The sequence below is a fragment of the Hyperolius riggenbachi genome, chromosome 7, assembly GCF_040937935.1.
Source record: "Hyperolius riggenbachi isolate aHypRig1 chromosome 7, aHypRig1.pri, whole genome shotgun sequence".
NCBI classification, from domain to species: Eukaryota; Metazoa; Chordata; class Amphibia; order Anura; family Hyperoliidae; genus Hyperolius; species Hyperolius riggenbachi.
Genome location: NC_090652.1, coordinates 170974353 through 170989187, shown reverse-complemented (window position 1 = coordinate 170989187; position 14835 = coordinate 170974353). Strand labels below are relative to the sequence as shown.

General features: G+C 45.7%; 1 protein-coding gene across 4 annotated transcripts in view; it reads left to right on the top strand.

The window, feature by feature from the left end:
* The window catches only part of LOC137524714 (importin subunit alpha-1-like), a 291685-nt gene that overhangs the window by 24536 nt on the left and 252314 nt on the right, over nt 1–14835 (top strand). For 3 of the 4 annotated variants that reach the window (XM_068244883.1, XM_068244879.1, XM_068244880.1), the window contains exon 2: nt 7546–7645. In XM_068244883.1, coding sequence (XP_068100984.1) covers nt 7580–7645 — 66 coding nt within the window. In that variant the 5' untranslated portion in view covers nt 7546–7579. Of the gene's footprint in view, nt 1–4153; nt 4214–7545; nt 7646–14835 lie in introns of those variants that run through there. The other variant, XM_068244882.1, reaches the window with a different exon arrangement.

Sequence of the window (14835 nt, the reverse complement as noted above, 5' to 3'; positions counted from 1 at the left end):
ATTTGCAGGATATGGTAAGGAGATCATCAGGAATAAGAGGAAAAAACAATTTTTCAAAAAGACCTTATAGTTTTTGAGAAAAACGATTTTAAAGTTTCGAAGGAAAAAAGTATACTTTTAAATGCGGTAAATGTAGTAGCAAACCTAAGGGTAGTGTAATTTTACATGCATCAAACGAAAGCGCAATAAATTTCCTGACAGGGTTTCCAGGGGGTCTATACGCAGCCACAGCACTTTGGCCAGGGATCGCTATACAGCCGCAATATGGCTGTATGAAGATCCCTGGCATTTTTTCCTATTTTCCCAATTTTTTTTCTGTTTAGAGTGTGGGAATTAAAAAAAAAAAAAAAATTGTGGGGTCCCCCCTCCTGAAACTTTTTAACCCCTTGTCCCCCATGCAGGCTGGGATAGCCAGAATGTGGAGCTCTGACCGATTGGGACTTCACACCCTGACTATACCAGCTGCAAAAAAGGTCCCCTAATGCCGATTTTTGTTCCGGGGTATATGTTGGGGGCCCCCCAGGTTTATTTTGCCCTGGGGCCCCATTGTTGCTTAAACCGGCCCTGAGTATAGGTAGCTAGGCACAGGTAGGTGTCCCAGTATAGGTAGCTAGGCATAGGTAGGTGTCCCAGTATAGGTAGCTGGGCATAGGTAGGAGTCCCAGTATAGGTAGCTGGGCATAGGTAGGAGTCCCAGTATAGGTAGCTGGGCATAGGTAGGTGTCCCAGTATAGGTAGCTGGGCATAGGTAGGTGTCCCAGTATAGGTAGCTGGGCATAGGTAGGTGTCCCAGTATAGGTAGCTGGGCATAGGTAGGAGTCCCAGTATAGGTAGCTGGGCATAGGTAGGAGTCCCAGTATAGGTAGCTGGGCATAGGTAGGAGTCCCAGTATAGGTAGCTGGGCATAGGTAGGAGTCCCAGTATAGGTAGATAGGCATAGGTAGGTGCCCCAGTAGTTAGGCATAGGTAGGAGTCCCAGTATAGGTAGGTGTCCCCATATAGGCAAATAGGTGCCCCAGTAGTTAGGTAGGTGTCCCAGTATAGATGGGCAAGGCTGGCTGGCACAGTAATAGCAATTACCAAGGTCCAGCTGCAACAGATAGGGCTGTATAATGCAGTGTCAGTGGGCAACACAAAAAAAAAACACAGGAGAACATTCGCTCTCAAAAGAGCTGTTGAGGGATGCTATTTTAGCAATAACAATCAGCCAGGAGCAAGCTAACAAGCCTACAAAGAGCATAACTAATCTTATGGGAGTCTGCCAGCAGCTGTCCCTTCACTAATTAATGCAGACACACGAGTGTAAATGCCAGTGCTGCCTGCCTTTTTATAAGGGGGGGGGGGGGGGAGCGGCTCCAGGAGAGTGTAGCCTAATTGGCTACAATGTGCCTGCTGACTGTAATGTAGAGGGTCAAAGTTGACCCTAATAGCGCACTATGGGGGCGAACCGAACTTCCGCAAAAGTTCTCCTTTGCTGGCGAACGAGAACTACCGAAAGTTCACCTGGAACCGTTTGCAGGCGAACCATTCGGGCCATCTCTATTCTCGTCTGGTTTTTAAGCGGCGGTGCGTGTGCATGCCCTGTCAGTTTTCCATATCAACAATTGGGGAAGGGAAGCAAGGCTTCACCCGACCTAATCGCAGTGCCTGTAGTGAATGGACATGACCCAATCTAAAGTTTTGCAGGGGGGCCCAGTGATTTATAGTTATGCCCTTGGTAGGTTTCATACCTTTCTACCAGGCCACAGACCATATTAGAAAACTACTTGCTATAATAGATCATGCCAACTGCACTAATCACCCCCTAGCTGTTCTTTTGATATAGAAAAAGCCTTTGATACCTTGTCTTGGCCCTTAGTTTCACTCTGCAGGCGTTTGGTATCAAGGGCCATTCCTTACAGGCCATTAGGACCATTTATTCACGGCCGTCGGCCATGCTTACTCTCTACCACCATGGTATAATCTCAGCTTTTTGCCCTCTGCATGAAACCTTTACCCTAGAGTCTCTCTTAGCAGATACTGTAAGATCTCGCCTTTTGCTGATGCTCTTACACTCAACCCGTTAGTTTACTGGAAGACTTTAAAGACAATTGACAAGTTTAAAATCCTCCTTTTTTTTTTCTGTTTGCAGTTTCTCTCCTCATGCCCCAGGCTCTAAGAGCATACGCACGGCCGCAGAAGAGAAGTGACAGGCATGCTGAATCGGCCTGATTGGCTGCCTCTGTCACTCCTCTCCTCTATGATTGGCCACCTGGTCTCCCCTTCACTGCTGTGGATCCAGCCGCTGTGAGAGCGCAGGGAGGGGGGCCAGAGGCTATATACTGTCAATGTCCTCTGCCCACCTCCTCCAGTAGCATGTCTGCCCCCCCCCCCCCTCAGCCCTTCTGCCACCCACCGCTGCTGGAATCCCTTTCTTCCCCGCACTGAACATCGGGGAGGGATGAAGGCGGCGCGCACAGTCCCTGAATAATGGTTCCAGGCACTGCAGTATCCTTCTGTATTCTCTGCACTGCCTCCGGTGGTAGTGCAGAGAATACATGGAAACGGCAGCGCTTGGATCCATTATTGGGAGAGTCTGTTGTTGCTGCATTTATTTCTCCCTGCTTTGCACAAACAGTGCAGGGAGGGGGGGGGGGGGGAGGATCCAGCCAGAGCACACAAGATGGCCCCTGCCAGCAACAGGAGTGATCTAATTTAACCTCCCTGGCGGTAAGCCCGAGCTGAGCTCGGGCTATGCCGCGCAGGGGGAGATCTCAGCCCCTGGTGGGGCGATTTTTATTCTGTAAATTGCTGTGCGCGCAGCCAGCACTTTGCTAGCCGCGCGCACAGCTTGATCGCCGCCGCTCTGCGGCGATCGGCCGCACGCAGCGGCGAAAGAGGGCCCCCCCCCCCCCCGCCAGAGCCCTGCGCTGCCCAGACCAATGAGTTCCGGGCAGCGCTATGGGCTGGATCGGAGGTGTCTGACGTCAGGACGTCGGCTGACGTCCATGACGTCATCCCGATCGTCGCCATGGCGACAGGAGAAGCCAAACAGGGGAACGCGTTGTATACGCGTTCCCCTGTTTGCTATAGATGCCGGCGACTATCGCACTAGAGGGACACATGCGCCCTCTAGTGGTGTTTCATGTAGCTACCACTCTGGTAGCTTTACATGAAACAAAAACAAAAAAAATTAAAAAAAAATTTTTTTGCCAATTTGGCAAAAAAAATTAACCGCCAGGGAGGTTAACAATAAAGGAATCACAGGAATCAAAACGTAGACACTACATCTATTATGTAAGTAGAGCAAGTATTTATCTACTTACATATGTGTTTTGGGCGGGGGGGCATTTTTAGCGAATAGTTCCTCTTTAAGAAAGTCTCTGGTCTTTCACTAAACCTCTCCAAATCAGAAGTCCTCCCTTGTAACCCCCTAGTTCAGTGACTTATAAGCTATCAGCCCATTTTGGCTTTAAAATTCAAGAGGTTTGTCAAATGCATAGGGATCAAGCTGACAAAAAAAACAGCAGATATGTTTGCTACCAACTATATAACCCGATGATTCTCTCCTCTCCCTGCTGAAATCTTGGTCCAAATTTCCAATTTCATTCTCTGAACACATACACGCTGTTTGTATGACTTTTATCTAAGATATTACATCTTTTCCAGGTTCTCCCAGTTTCTGTTCCTAAATCTACCCTGACTCAGCTCCAGCGAGAGAAACCTCCCAGGATCTTTTTTAAATGAATGCCATGCCCAAGATTTGTAGTGGATTCTGGTGTTCCAAATTTATATAATTTGGCTGCCTAACTTGCTCACATACCCCCAACTCAAGCCGGATTTAACTTGTCTTTAAAGAAAACCCTGAACTGAAGATTAAAAGTCAAAATAAACATACACAAGTCATACTTGCCTCCTATGTAGTCTACTCCTCAATCTTTCTCCTCATCTGCGTCCTGTGTCCACTGTGATTAATGGGATTCTCCGTCCTCCATTTTGAAAATGGCTAGTACCCCATAACAGCTTCCTGGTCAGCACACTGTTAAACTGTAACATCGCCCACTTGAGGCATAGGGAAACATGGACACATCAGTTCTCCTGTCAGCTGTTACTGACAGCAACTGATATAACTGACAGCAACTGATATATTTCAGTTCTGACAAAATGTTGTCAGAACTGGAAGGGATCACTGTAAGAAGAAAATGGTGAGCTTCTGAGAGGAACTGATGGCAAGGTAACTATGTAATGTTCATTTGAAGTTACCTCATGTGTTTATTTTATAATTTTACTCAGTACAGGTTATCTTAAAGGGTTAGCTTAGAATTGGCCCTTATGCAACCCTATACACTTGCCTCCTTGGTTTGGTCATCTCTGACCTGAAGCGAATATCCTTTGTCCCCATTCTCATTGCACACTTTGACACTTTGGAAGTGTTATAGGTTCCCTCTGGGGTCACAGGCCTTGCCCTCCCTTACTAGGCTGTTCCATACTCCAGACTTTTGCCCAGGGATTACCCATAGCTCCCAACTGTCCCTCTTTCGGAGGGACAGTCCCTTTTTGGGAGCCCTGTCCCTCTTTCCCCCTCATGTGTCCCTCTTTCCCCCTCATGTGTCCCTCTTTCAGGACTTTGTCCCTCTTTCTATGTAAATATATATTTTTCTATAGTAAAAATGTGTTTACTAGACTTTAAACTTTATTCCCATCCTTTAAATTGATATACTAATTTTAAAATGTTACTATGAAGGAAAATTAACCAGGATAGAAAGGATCAGTGTGGTTTGAATTATAAATTAACATAGTTTTATTATGAAATCTTTATGGTATGCATGACTAGGGGCTTGATGGGGGTGTGGCCAGGGGTGTGACAGGGGCGTGGCTTAAGTGTCCCTTTTTCTCATCTCAAAAAGTTGGGAGGTATGGATTACCTGATTTGGCTGGCAGGTCTTAAATACAAAAAAAAGGCTGATTTCCTGTCCAATGGTAAACTTATTTCTAATGCCACTCTCTCAGAAACTCTTCATTACCACCCCACCAGTTTTTCCATCTTCAGCAAGTTTTTCATTACTGGTTCTCGTTAGGCCCATTGCTATCTAATGCTACCTACACACACTTTGTAAGATAGTGCTCGGATTGTCCTCTTGAAGGGAAGGGGGGGGGGGGGGGGATTCTCTCATCTTTATGAACTCTTAGCAGTTTGCCCTCAACATAATATGTATCCTATCCTGGCTAAAATGGGAGGGTGACCTAGGCTTTTCAGTAAACTGCCAGATGGGCACATTATGAGCCCCTAATGAAGGGGAGTTTGTTTTACTCTGTTTTGGAGACTAACATTAAATTACTCCACAGAGCATATCTTACTCCCGTTCAGGTCTCTTCAATTAAACCTCTGTCCTCAAGAGGTACCTTTTTACCATATGTAGTGGACATGCCTGGTTGTATTTTGAGCTCAAGTGTGCGACCTCTTAGCCTCAGTTCTCCAGGTCCCCATTAATAACACATTCGTTTTTCTGTTAGGCAATAAACCAAGTTCTATGAAACGCCCTTCTCATAGAATGGTCCAACATGTTGTTAGTTGTGCTAAAACCTACCTGGCCTCACGCTGGAAGGATTCTTTACTAAACATAGAGCATGTAGTTGCACATGTACATAAAATTATTGTCCATGAAAGAATGATTGCTGAAACAGAGAATAGGATGATGCAGTTCACCAAGACCTCGATTCCTTGGGTAGATTATGCTGATAACATGGGACTGTGCTATTTGCAATTGTTTTAATTGATATCATATTTATTTATATATTTTGTCTGTTTTGTCAGATGCTGGGATTGCCCTCATACTATATTTTTTTTTTTTTACCAGGCTATAGATCGGTACTCTTCCTTAATATAATTTACTGTGACGTGAGTGACTTTCTTCTTTACTTTTTCTTCCCTTTTTTTCTCTCTCCATCCTTTTTCTAGCTTCTCCTTCTCTCCCATTTCTCAGGCTGTTGAGGCTTTCACTATTTTTATACTGTGACTTTGATGTGCATGAATTGATTTGCCTGGTTCGGAAATATGTTTGTATTTAGACCCCTGCGTGGGGATAGGTTTTTTTTGCCTAAGAAATGGTGAGCTTTGTATCATTCTTAATAAGAGTATTATTTGAAATTGAAAAAGGGCAGTTTTCCCCGAAACAGCCGAGCTGTTGCTGGAACGTAAACGTCATATCCTGTATTTTATTTTAAGAGCTTATAATTACTACGGATGGTAGTGACTCAATCGAAAACCTGTAAGGGTAACACACTGACTAGGCATGGTTTTGAGGGAAATACTGCCTCATTTGGTGTTGCAGAACGTATGGGAGCCCCCCCCATGAGTTTTTTTTTCAGTGTAGGCCCCATGGTTTTAAGTTATGTCCCTGATTACAGGATATGTACTATCATCATTCTTGCACACATTTTTTTTTTTCAAAGGCAGGTAAATCTTTATAGAAGAGACCGATCACGTTTTTCCTTAAATGGTAAACTGGTAAACGTGTCTCTGGATCTTAAACTACCACACATAATCAGATGTTATATTTTTGTGGCCAGGACTGTAGGCCATGCCCTGCAGTGTCACAAGTTTGTCTATTTCCTTCCTACTCTGTGGGTAATTTTCCCCTTGCCATACCCTCTGTTCCTAATGAAAAAAGCAGCAAAAAGGCTTTCTTATTGCAGGCAAGACACTGGCTGGGAGAAGGATCAAATACTTCATTGCACACTTAGTAGGTTGGGATTGCAGTATAATGATATGCAATACTACAGTAAGAGGTGGGCTGGGTCAGGTGATTTGATGTGTCCATGGAAGGTAACTCCTGCTCTGCTGGCAATAGGGAGCTTCTGGATGCTGCCAGGTAGACACTTTCAACTGATATTGTAAAACGTACAGCTGTGCAATGTACAAAATATTATGCAATGCTAATTAATGCATTTTTAGTATACTATGCGTTACTATGCGTTAAAGAAAATGGATACTGAACTAGAATTTGAAACTGGAGAATGTCAACACCAGTGTGGTACTGCAGTTGTAGTGGACTTAATACCCAGCGATGCACGCAGTTGTGAAGGGTTTTTTTTTTTTTTTTTTTGTGTAGCATTTCACTTTTTGATTCACTATCCAGCAGCTGAACCTGCAGATCAGGTACCTTGACTTTAGTGCTTTTGACCACTGTTAAACATGAACGCAGAAATGCAGTGCGTTGTTTCTGTGATTGCAGTGTATTGGTGTGCATTTTTATTTACATTTTAGTGTGATTTGTTTGCCAATCTCATTGTATTTTTCATCAATACATCCATCAAATAAAAAAAAGCGCCACTGTGAAAGTCTCAAAACATCTGCATCTGGCAATTCATTGCTCCGTTGCTACTGGCTGCATGCTTGTCTTGTGGAACCTCACAATGGGGGCTATTAATGGCAGGCGTCTCCATAATTTTACTTCAGTTTTTGTCGCCCTCTGAAATGAAATCTGATACAAAAATTTACTCCAGCAGGGCTGTGTTGTCTGCTTGATTTGCTAATTACATTTTTTTTTCCCCCTTCCAATGCAGTACTGACAGTGTTGACTGAAGAACCTCTTTAGAAATGCCAGCCACAAATGAAACTGACGACCGCATGAAAAAATTCAAACATAAGGGCAAAGACACAGCAGTGAGTATACTGATGTATGTCGGGAGCATTATGGTGTGAACCTTGGGTAGCAATGTGGTGCATGGAAATACTCTGGAGTCTGCCATTATGTGAAGCGTACCATGTGTATCTCTGGAATGATCTGGTTGCCTAACAACCCTGAATGCATTGCGATTTAAACTTGAGGCTGTCTCTCCAGATGTTTAGACCATCTTTAAATGGCCTACTTTCTGGTGTTCTAATGAGTGACCTGCTCAGTGCAAACTTAAGTTGTGACAAAACGCATAATTATTGCTAGTAGTGAGATCTAGAGCAATTCATAATTTGGGTATACAGCATTATTAATTAAAGGTTTTTTTTTTCGTTTTTTTTTTTTTTTTTTTGGTGGGGGGAGTGTTGATGGGAACATGTGACTAACGGAGGGTTTGGGGGTTTTTAGTTTTTTTTTTTTTTTTTTTTTTTTTTTTTGGGGCTTAATGGTCTAATATAATTCTGTGATGGAATGTCTGTCAAGCTTATTCCTTGTGACTCAATTTTGTAGGCAGGGCTATTCAACTCCAGTCCTTGAGGGCTGAGGTTATCGCACATTTTTGGAGAAACTCCAATGAATTGATGGGAGTAAATCAGGAAAGGTGTGGTGCACTAGAACACGTCTACATTTCCTAAGGGGGCCATACATTAGTTGATCAACCAATCGACCATCCAATTTGATTATTATTTAATTGGATGAAAATTGGTGCTGCGAAGTGCACACCGACAAAGCGACCAATTTCGGGACAGAAATTGGCCACGCGGTCGATCGCACATGCTGGGAAATTTCGGGCCGAAGTTGGTTGGTCGGGTGTGCAGCGGTATGGCGGCCAAATTGCGAACGAACGACGAGACTATATCCCCGCCGCTGCCACCGCAATGTATAAATGTATGCAGTGTGCATTTATACATTACCTGTCCAGTGTCAGCCTCCACGCGGTTTCCGTCCATCTCGCCGGGTTCCGCATATATGCCGGCGATGCATAGCGTCTGACGATATGCACCGCTAGCGTGTATGCGGCTTACTCGGTGAGATGGACGGACACCGTGCGGAAGCTGAAACAGGACAGGTAATGCATAAATGCACACACTGCATACATTTATACATTTTGGGGGCAGCAGTGGGGCGGATGCGGCAGCTCAGCCGATTCCCTGATGATTTTATGCTGAAATAGGACAGGAATCGGCCTGTAGTGTATGGGCAGATTTGATGAGACAAATTTGTCTCTTGGTTGAATCTGCCCATAATAGTTGTAATGTATGGCCACCTTTAGTCCATCCTAAACACTGGCATGGATATGGTCATTGAGCACTGGAGTTGGACAGCCCTAGTATAAAGGATGCTTAAGGCGGCCATACATTAGAACTATTATGGGCAGATTCGACCAAGAGACAAATTTATCTCTAATCAAATCTGCCCATACACTATAGGCCGATTCCTGTCTGATTTCAGCACGAAACCAACTTCGGCCTGAAATTTTCAAGCATGCGAGATTGACTGTGCGGCCAATTTCTGTCCCGAAATTGGTTGCTTTGTCGGTTGTGCATGCTTTTCGCAGCACCAATTTTGATCCAATTCGATTATAATAATCGAATTGGTGGGTTGGTCGGCTATTGTATGGCCCCCTTTAGAATACTTGTTGTTATCTCTTCTGAGTTGATGATCTGTTACGCCATTCACATCAATTCTTCTAAGTACTCTTAGCTGTGGAGTGACATTTCTAAATGCTTATTTTCTCAGATTTTCTTTAATTTTTTTGAATTGGGTCAGTCAAAAATGCATCTAGTCTTAAAGGGATACTGTAGGGGGGTCAGGGGAAAATGAGTTGAACTTACCCGGGGCTTCTAATGGTCCCCCGCAGACATCCTGTGACTGCGCAGCCACTCACCGATGCTCCAGCCCCGCCTCTAGTTCACTTCTGGAATTTCAGACTTTAAAGTCTGAAAACCACTGCACCTGCGCAGCTGCATTCCCCCCCCCCCCCCCTGCTGATGTCACTAGGAGTGTATTGCACAAGCCCAGTATGGTCTTTGGTCTGCGCAGTACGCTCCTGGTGACATCAGTAGGATCGAGGACACAGCAATGCAGGCGCAGTGGTTTTCAGACTTTAAAGTCTGAAATTCCAGAAGTGAACCGGAGGCGGGGCCGGAGCATCGGTGAGTGGCTGTGCGGGCACAGGATGTCTGCGGGGGAACATTAGAAGCCCCGGGTAAGTTTAACTCATTTTCCCCCGACCCCCTTACAGTATCCCTTTAAGGCAATTTTATAATTTTATATTTGTAATGGGTAGTATGATTTCTATAAAGAACTGACTGTGGCAAACTTGTGATACACTGAAGTATTGGTGAAACTTGTATTGGAAATCTGTTTTCTCTACGTAGAGAAAATGTACACTGGCCACTATACTTACCTGGGGCTTCCTCCAGCCCCATGAGCACTGGGACTTCCCTCGCAGTCCTTCTCTGGTCCCCCATTCTGCCGCTATAACTCCCAGCAGTTGCTACCGCCTGCGTGGCTCAGCCGCGGGCAACCCTTGTTGCACTCCTGTCCCTTGTAGTACTGTGTAGGTGCAGAACGCCCCAGAGTGTAGGGAGCGCTGTGGGGGGCGCACACGTAGCTGAGCCGTACATGCGCATAAGGCAACTGGCGGCATCTGACTGGATTACCGGTAGTGAACCCCCCCTTTCCTGGTGCTCATGGGTCTGGAGGAAGCCCCAGATAAGAATAGTGGCCAGTGTACCATCTCTGGGGTACAGCTTTAGGTAGAGGAAAAAGTCCAATATAAGTTGCACCAATATTTCAGTATATCACAAGTTAGCCTCAGTAGGTTCTTTATAAATAATGAATCCTTAATGATTCATGCCATGCTCTGGAATTACTTTTTATTCTTCTGTGAGGTTCCTGTGGTGCTCCTAAACCAGCTTTTAATCCTTCTCTATAGTTCCTGTACGGGGGAAAACTAGGTATAGTGTAGTACTGTTTTTACTGTAATTTCCAACACTGCAGTCCAGGAACTCGTGGTGATATGTGCGGCCTCCAGTGTCCACACATACGCTGCACCTCACCTGTAAGTCAAGCTGCTTACGAGATCCTAATCACCTTGTTCAGGAAAATTGTGCACTTTTTTTTTTTTCTTGGTAACTCTCGCCAACCATGGCACTTATCTGTCCCAGTATAATCTTAATCTGCAATATATTAAAACTCGGGATAGGGTAGTTTGTATATCAGGGGTCAACACAAGTCACAGCTTTACATGGGCTTACAGATCCGTCCACAGACTGTCCGAATGGCCCGCTTTACACTGATGTATCAAACTGCCAACCCTTTAGTGCCACTGCTCATAAAAGTAGTAGAGTTGTGCTTATTTTATAAATCCAGGGCTCACTCCGTTATTGCAACACTCCAGGTTTGAATTGAAAGGGTATTATTTAAAGAGAAACCGTGACAAAGAATTGAACTTCATCCCAATCAGTAGCTGATACCCCTTTCCCATGAGAAATCTTTTCCTTTTCACAAACTGATCAGGGGACTCTGTATGGCTGATATTGTGGTGAAACCCCTACCACAGTGTGATGTCAGGACCATGTAAATCTCATTGCATTGTGGGACATAACAGCTGTTTAGAGCTGGGTCCAACTGCCAAAACAAGAAGCATCTCCCTCCACTGACATCACCTGTCAGCAGTAAAAATGTTACCATGTGGTAAATGTCAGAATGTAAATCAGGGAGGTGAAAGATTTTACAATGGGAAAACAGACTAAGGGCTGGTTCACACGGGCGTCTGCTGAGCTTTTGCTTGGCATTGCGTTCAAACGCCAGCGTTAAAAAGCTAGCTTTTGAAAGCTTTTGAAAAGCGTTCAAGGCTAGCAGTTCTGGTCTCTGCTATTGTTTCCTCGCGTTTACTGCCTCTGAAAGCAGCATGTTGCTTTTGAGACTAGACGCAACGCTGGGATCTACTGCCAGGCTTTCATGAAAGCCTGCAAAAGCCAGCTCTAAACGCTCCCATTCACTTGCATGGGATGGCAGTAGATCCCAAAAAACGCTGCGTTAAACGCCACAAAAACGCCCGTCTGAACCAGCCCTAAATCATTTATACTTAATTATTGTAAAAATGAAGCACATTTTTTTTTTCTATTTTCACTAGAGTTCCTCTATAAAGCAAAACTAAAAATGTTGCGTAAATCAAGCAGTTTCACTTACCTGGGGCTTCCACAGGCCCCCAGCAGCTTTCCTCTCCAGCACCGGTCCTGCATGATCCTCTGTTCTCCCGCCGTGGTGCAGTTTCAATACCGTTGACTTGTAAGTAGATGGCAACTGCGCCTGCGAGCCCCGGGCCATGCGTATTCTTCTTTGTGTTACTGTCCACTGCAGGATGGTAAATCGAAGAAAGATGCAAGTGGCCAGGGCGCTCAGGCACAGTTGCTGTCGACTTACAAGTCAACTGTAACGAAACTGCACTGCGGTGGGAGAATGGAAAAGCGTGCAGGAATGTCGCGGGACAGGACGGCTGCTGGGGGCTTGGGGAAGCCCCAGGTAAGTGAAACTGTTTGTTTATTGCAAATCTTCAGTTCTGCTTTATTAAAGGACCTCTACATGCATTTTAAATTTTACCATTTTTGCGATAAACGCAAATAACTTCCTTCAGAGCCGGGACAAGGTCCTCCAGCACCCAAGGCTGAGGTACAAAAGTGCACTCCCCATCCCTCCCACCCCAGCTGTCACACTCTGATTGCTATTAGACAAAGAGGCCCCCAGGGCCCCCAAAACATTAATCTCTTATCTGGCTTGCTGTCACTGCCATGTATCCTTTTCTTATTTCTCTCTGTTTCAAACACAAAAAGGGAATGATAGCTGAGTGAGTTGTGTACCCACTCCTACACTCTGAGGCTGGAGCCTCTCTTGCCTTGGCCCAGCCCCGTATTTCTTCCAGAGTAAAATGAGCCATAAATTTATCCTCTGTTGCTGCCACTTACAGTAGGTAGAAGAAATCTGACAGAACCAACAGGCTTTGGAGTAGCACATCTCCTCATGGGGGATTCTCAGGGTTTTATTTATTTTCAATAGCACTTAGAGAATGACAGTTGCTTCGTACAACTGCCAAAAGTGAGCAGGGAGCCAACATCTTTATATAAATCCTTTTCAAGTAAGGTCTTCATAAAGCATAAAGGCAAAACTGAGAATCCCCCATCAAGAGATAGACTAGCCCAAAACCAATGTTGGTTCTGTCAGATTTCTACTACCTCCTGTAAGTGGCAGCAACATAGGAGAAAAGTAATGTCTTATTTTACTCTGGAAGAAATGTACTTATTCTACTAGCTTTAACGACATGCCCACCAGGAGATTACCCTGCCCATCCCTGGGACAGGAAGAACAGAACAAATTTAAACGCCACCTCCCACTACCTGCCTCAGTGTTCTTCCTGTCCCCAGACAGACAGATGTAATTGCTGCCGTGCTGGGAGGCCATAGAGTGAGTGCTGGGATTCTTGCTGGCTACTTGGGTGAACCTAAGTCGGGGGGATTCCAGGCGACTGCTCTGTGTGGTGGTCAGTGGCTGGCTTCCTGGTTTAGGGCTCAGGCACCACTAATTGTTGGCTTGCGGATGTCCCTCCACCATAGGCTTGCGGATGTCCCTCCACCATAAGCGTGCAACGCAGTAGGAAAGCGCAACAGCAGGCAGATGTGTGTTCTACGGAGAGCTCTGGCAGAAGTAGGTACCTGGAAATTCTGTCGGCTGGAGGTGGACCAAGGCCCACATGGGACGCTGCACTGTGCGGTGTCTATTTAAGACAGAGGCTAAACAGCTACATACAGCCTGGAGCTGATGCTGCACAAGGATCTGCTGCTCCTCCTGTATCCACCATGGAGCTTTCCTCCTCTTAGCGTGGGGACCCAGCCGCACAAGCCACTACAGACCAGGTAAGGTCCTTTGTTACTGACTAGGGAGCAGCAAGTGTAGGTTATGCAGCCTAGTAATGAGTGTTCTGTGTATTTTTATTTTTTTATTTTTTTCAGAACCCAAGGCCTGCAAAAATACCTGAAGGCTCAGAATCTAGGACTTGAGATTTGCCATAAGAGGCTTGCTTCATCCTATCCGAAACCTTTGTGCAATGCCTGTATTTTATCGGTGGTAAAGCATGAAAGTGAGACCTGTTTAGACATGCTTTCTGAGTTTCAAGATCCGCTGGCTGAAAAGTTTTTCACTGCCAATGTTCCTTCTGCTTTACTGTCTACCTCTACGGTATCTAATCCTGTGGAGACTGCAGATATGCCTAGAGCATTCAGGTTCCAAGGGTTTTGGGGTCCTCTTTGGAGGAAGCGGAGCCAGCTGGGGGGTCCTCAGATCAGGAAGATGAGACAGCCAGAAGTTCCTCAAAAGGGGAATTTAAAAGTGTGTGTGTGTGTGTGTGGCCGGCCATGGAGCTGTGAAAAAGCGTGTCTCTCCAGCTCTCCCTTCACCTCGCACAATCTGGCATTATCCTGCTGTCTAAACCAGCTCGCCCGTCCTCAGTCTGGACCCAGAGGCTGAGGGAGTCACGGAGAACTGGAGGGATGGCGGCAAAAGGGTCTGAAAAGGCGTTCAGCCCAGCGGAGAATCTCGCGCGGTTTGCCCACAATAGCAGCCAAGATGGCGCCGGCAGCCCTGGGATCATGACGGAGCAGGCTGAGCCCGCAGCTAGCACCAGCGCTGAAAACCAGCCGACACCCAAACCAGCAGCTCACTCTTCGGGTAAGACACGTCCTACACATACCCCACTGCCCAAGAAGGAAAAGAATAAGGGGAAAAAGGCGGGCCGCAATGCCGACACAGTGAGAGGAAGGCATGGAGGTGGAAGAACAGGCCGCAGAGGAGCCGACCAGGGCAGAGATTATGGCGGCTATAAAATGCTTGCAAGCTTCAGTTACTGTACAGCTGGACTCTATTCAAGCAGATCTTTCTTTTGTAAAGCACGATGTGTCCAAAGTAAAGGACCGTACTACAGCAGCTGAACGCAGAATCTGTGATCTTGAGAACTTATGCAGCAAGATATGCGCAGGGTAACAGTCATCAGATTCAAACACTGCTAAACTTGATGACCTGGAAAATAGGGCCCGCAGGTGCAACCTAAGGTTGGTAGGGGTTCCTGAGAAAGCTGAGGGGGAGCATCCAGAGATCTTTTTTTTAGAACTGGTTTAAAGTA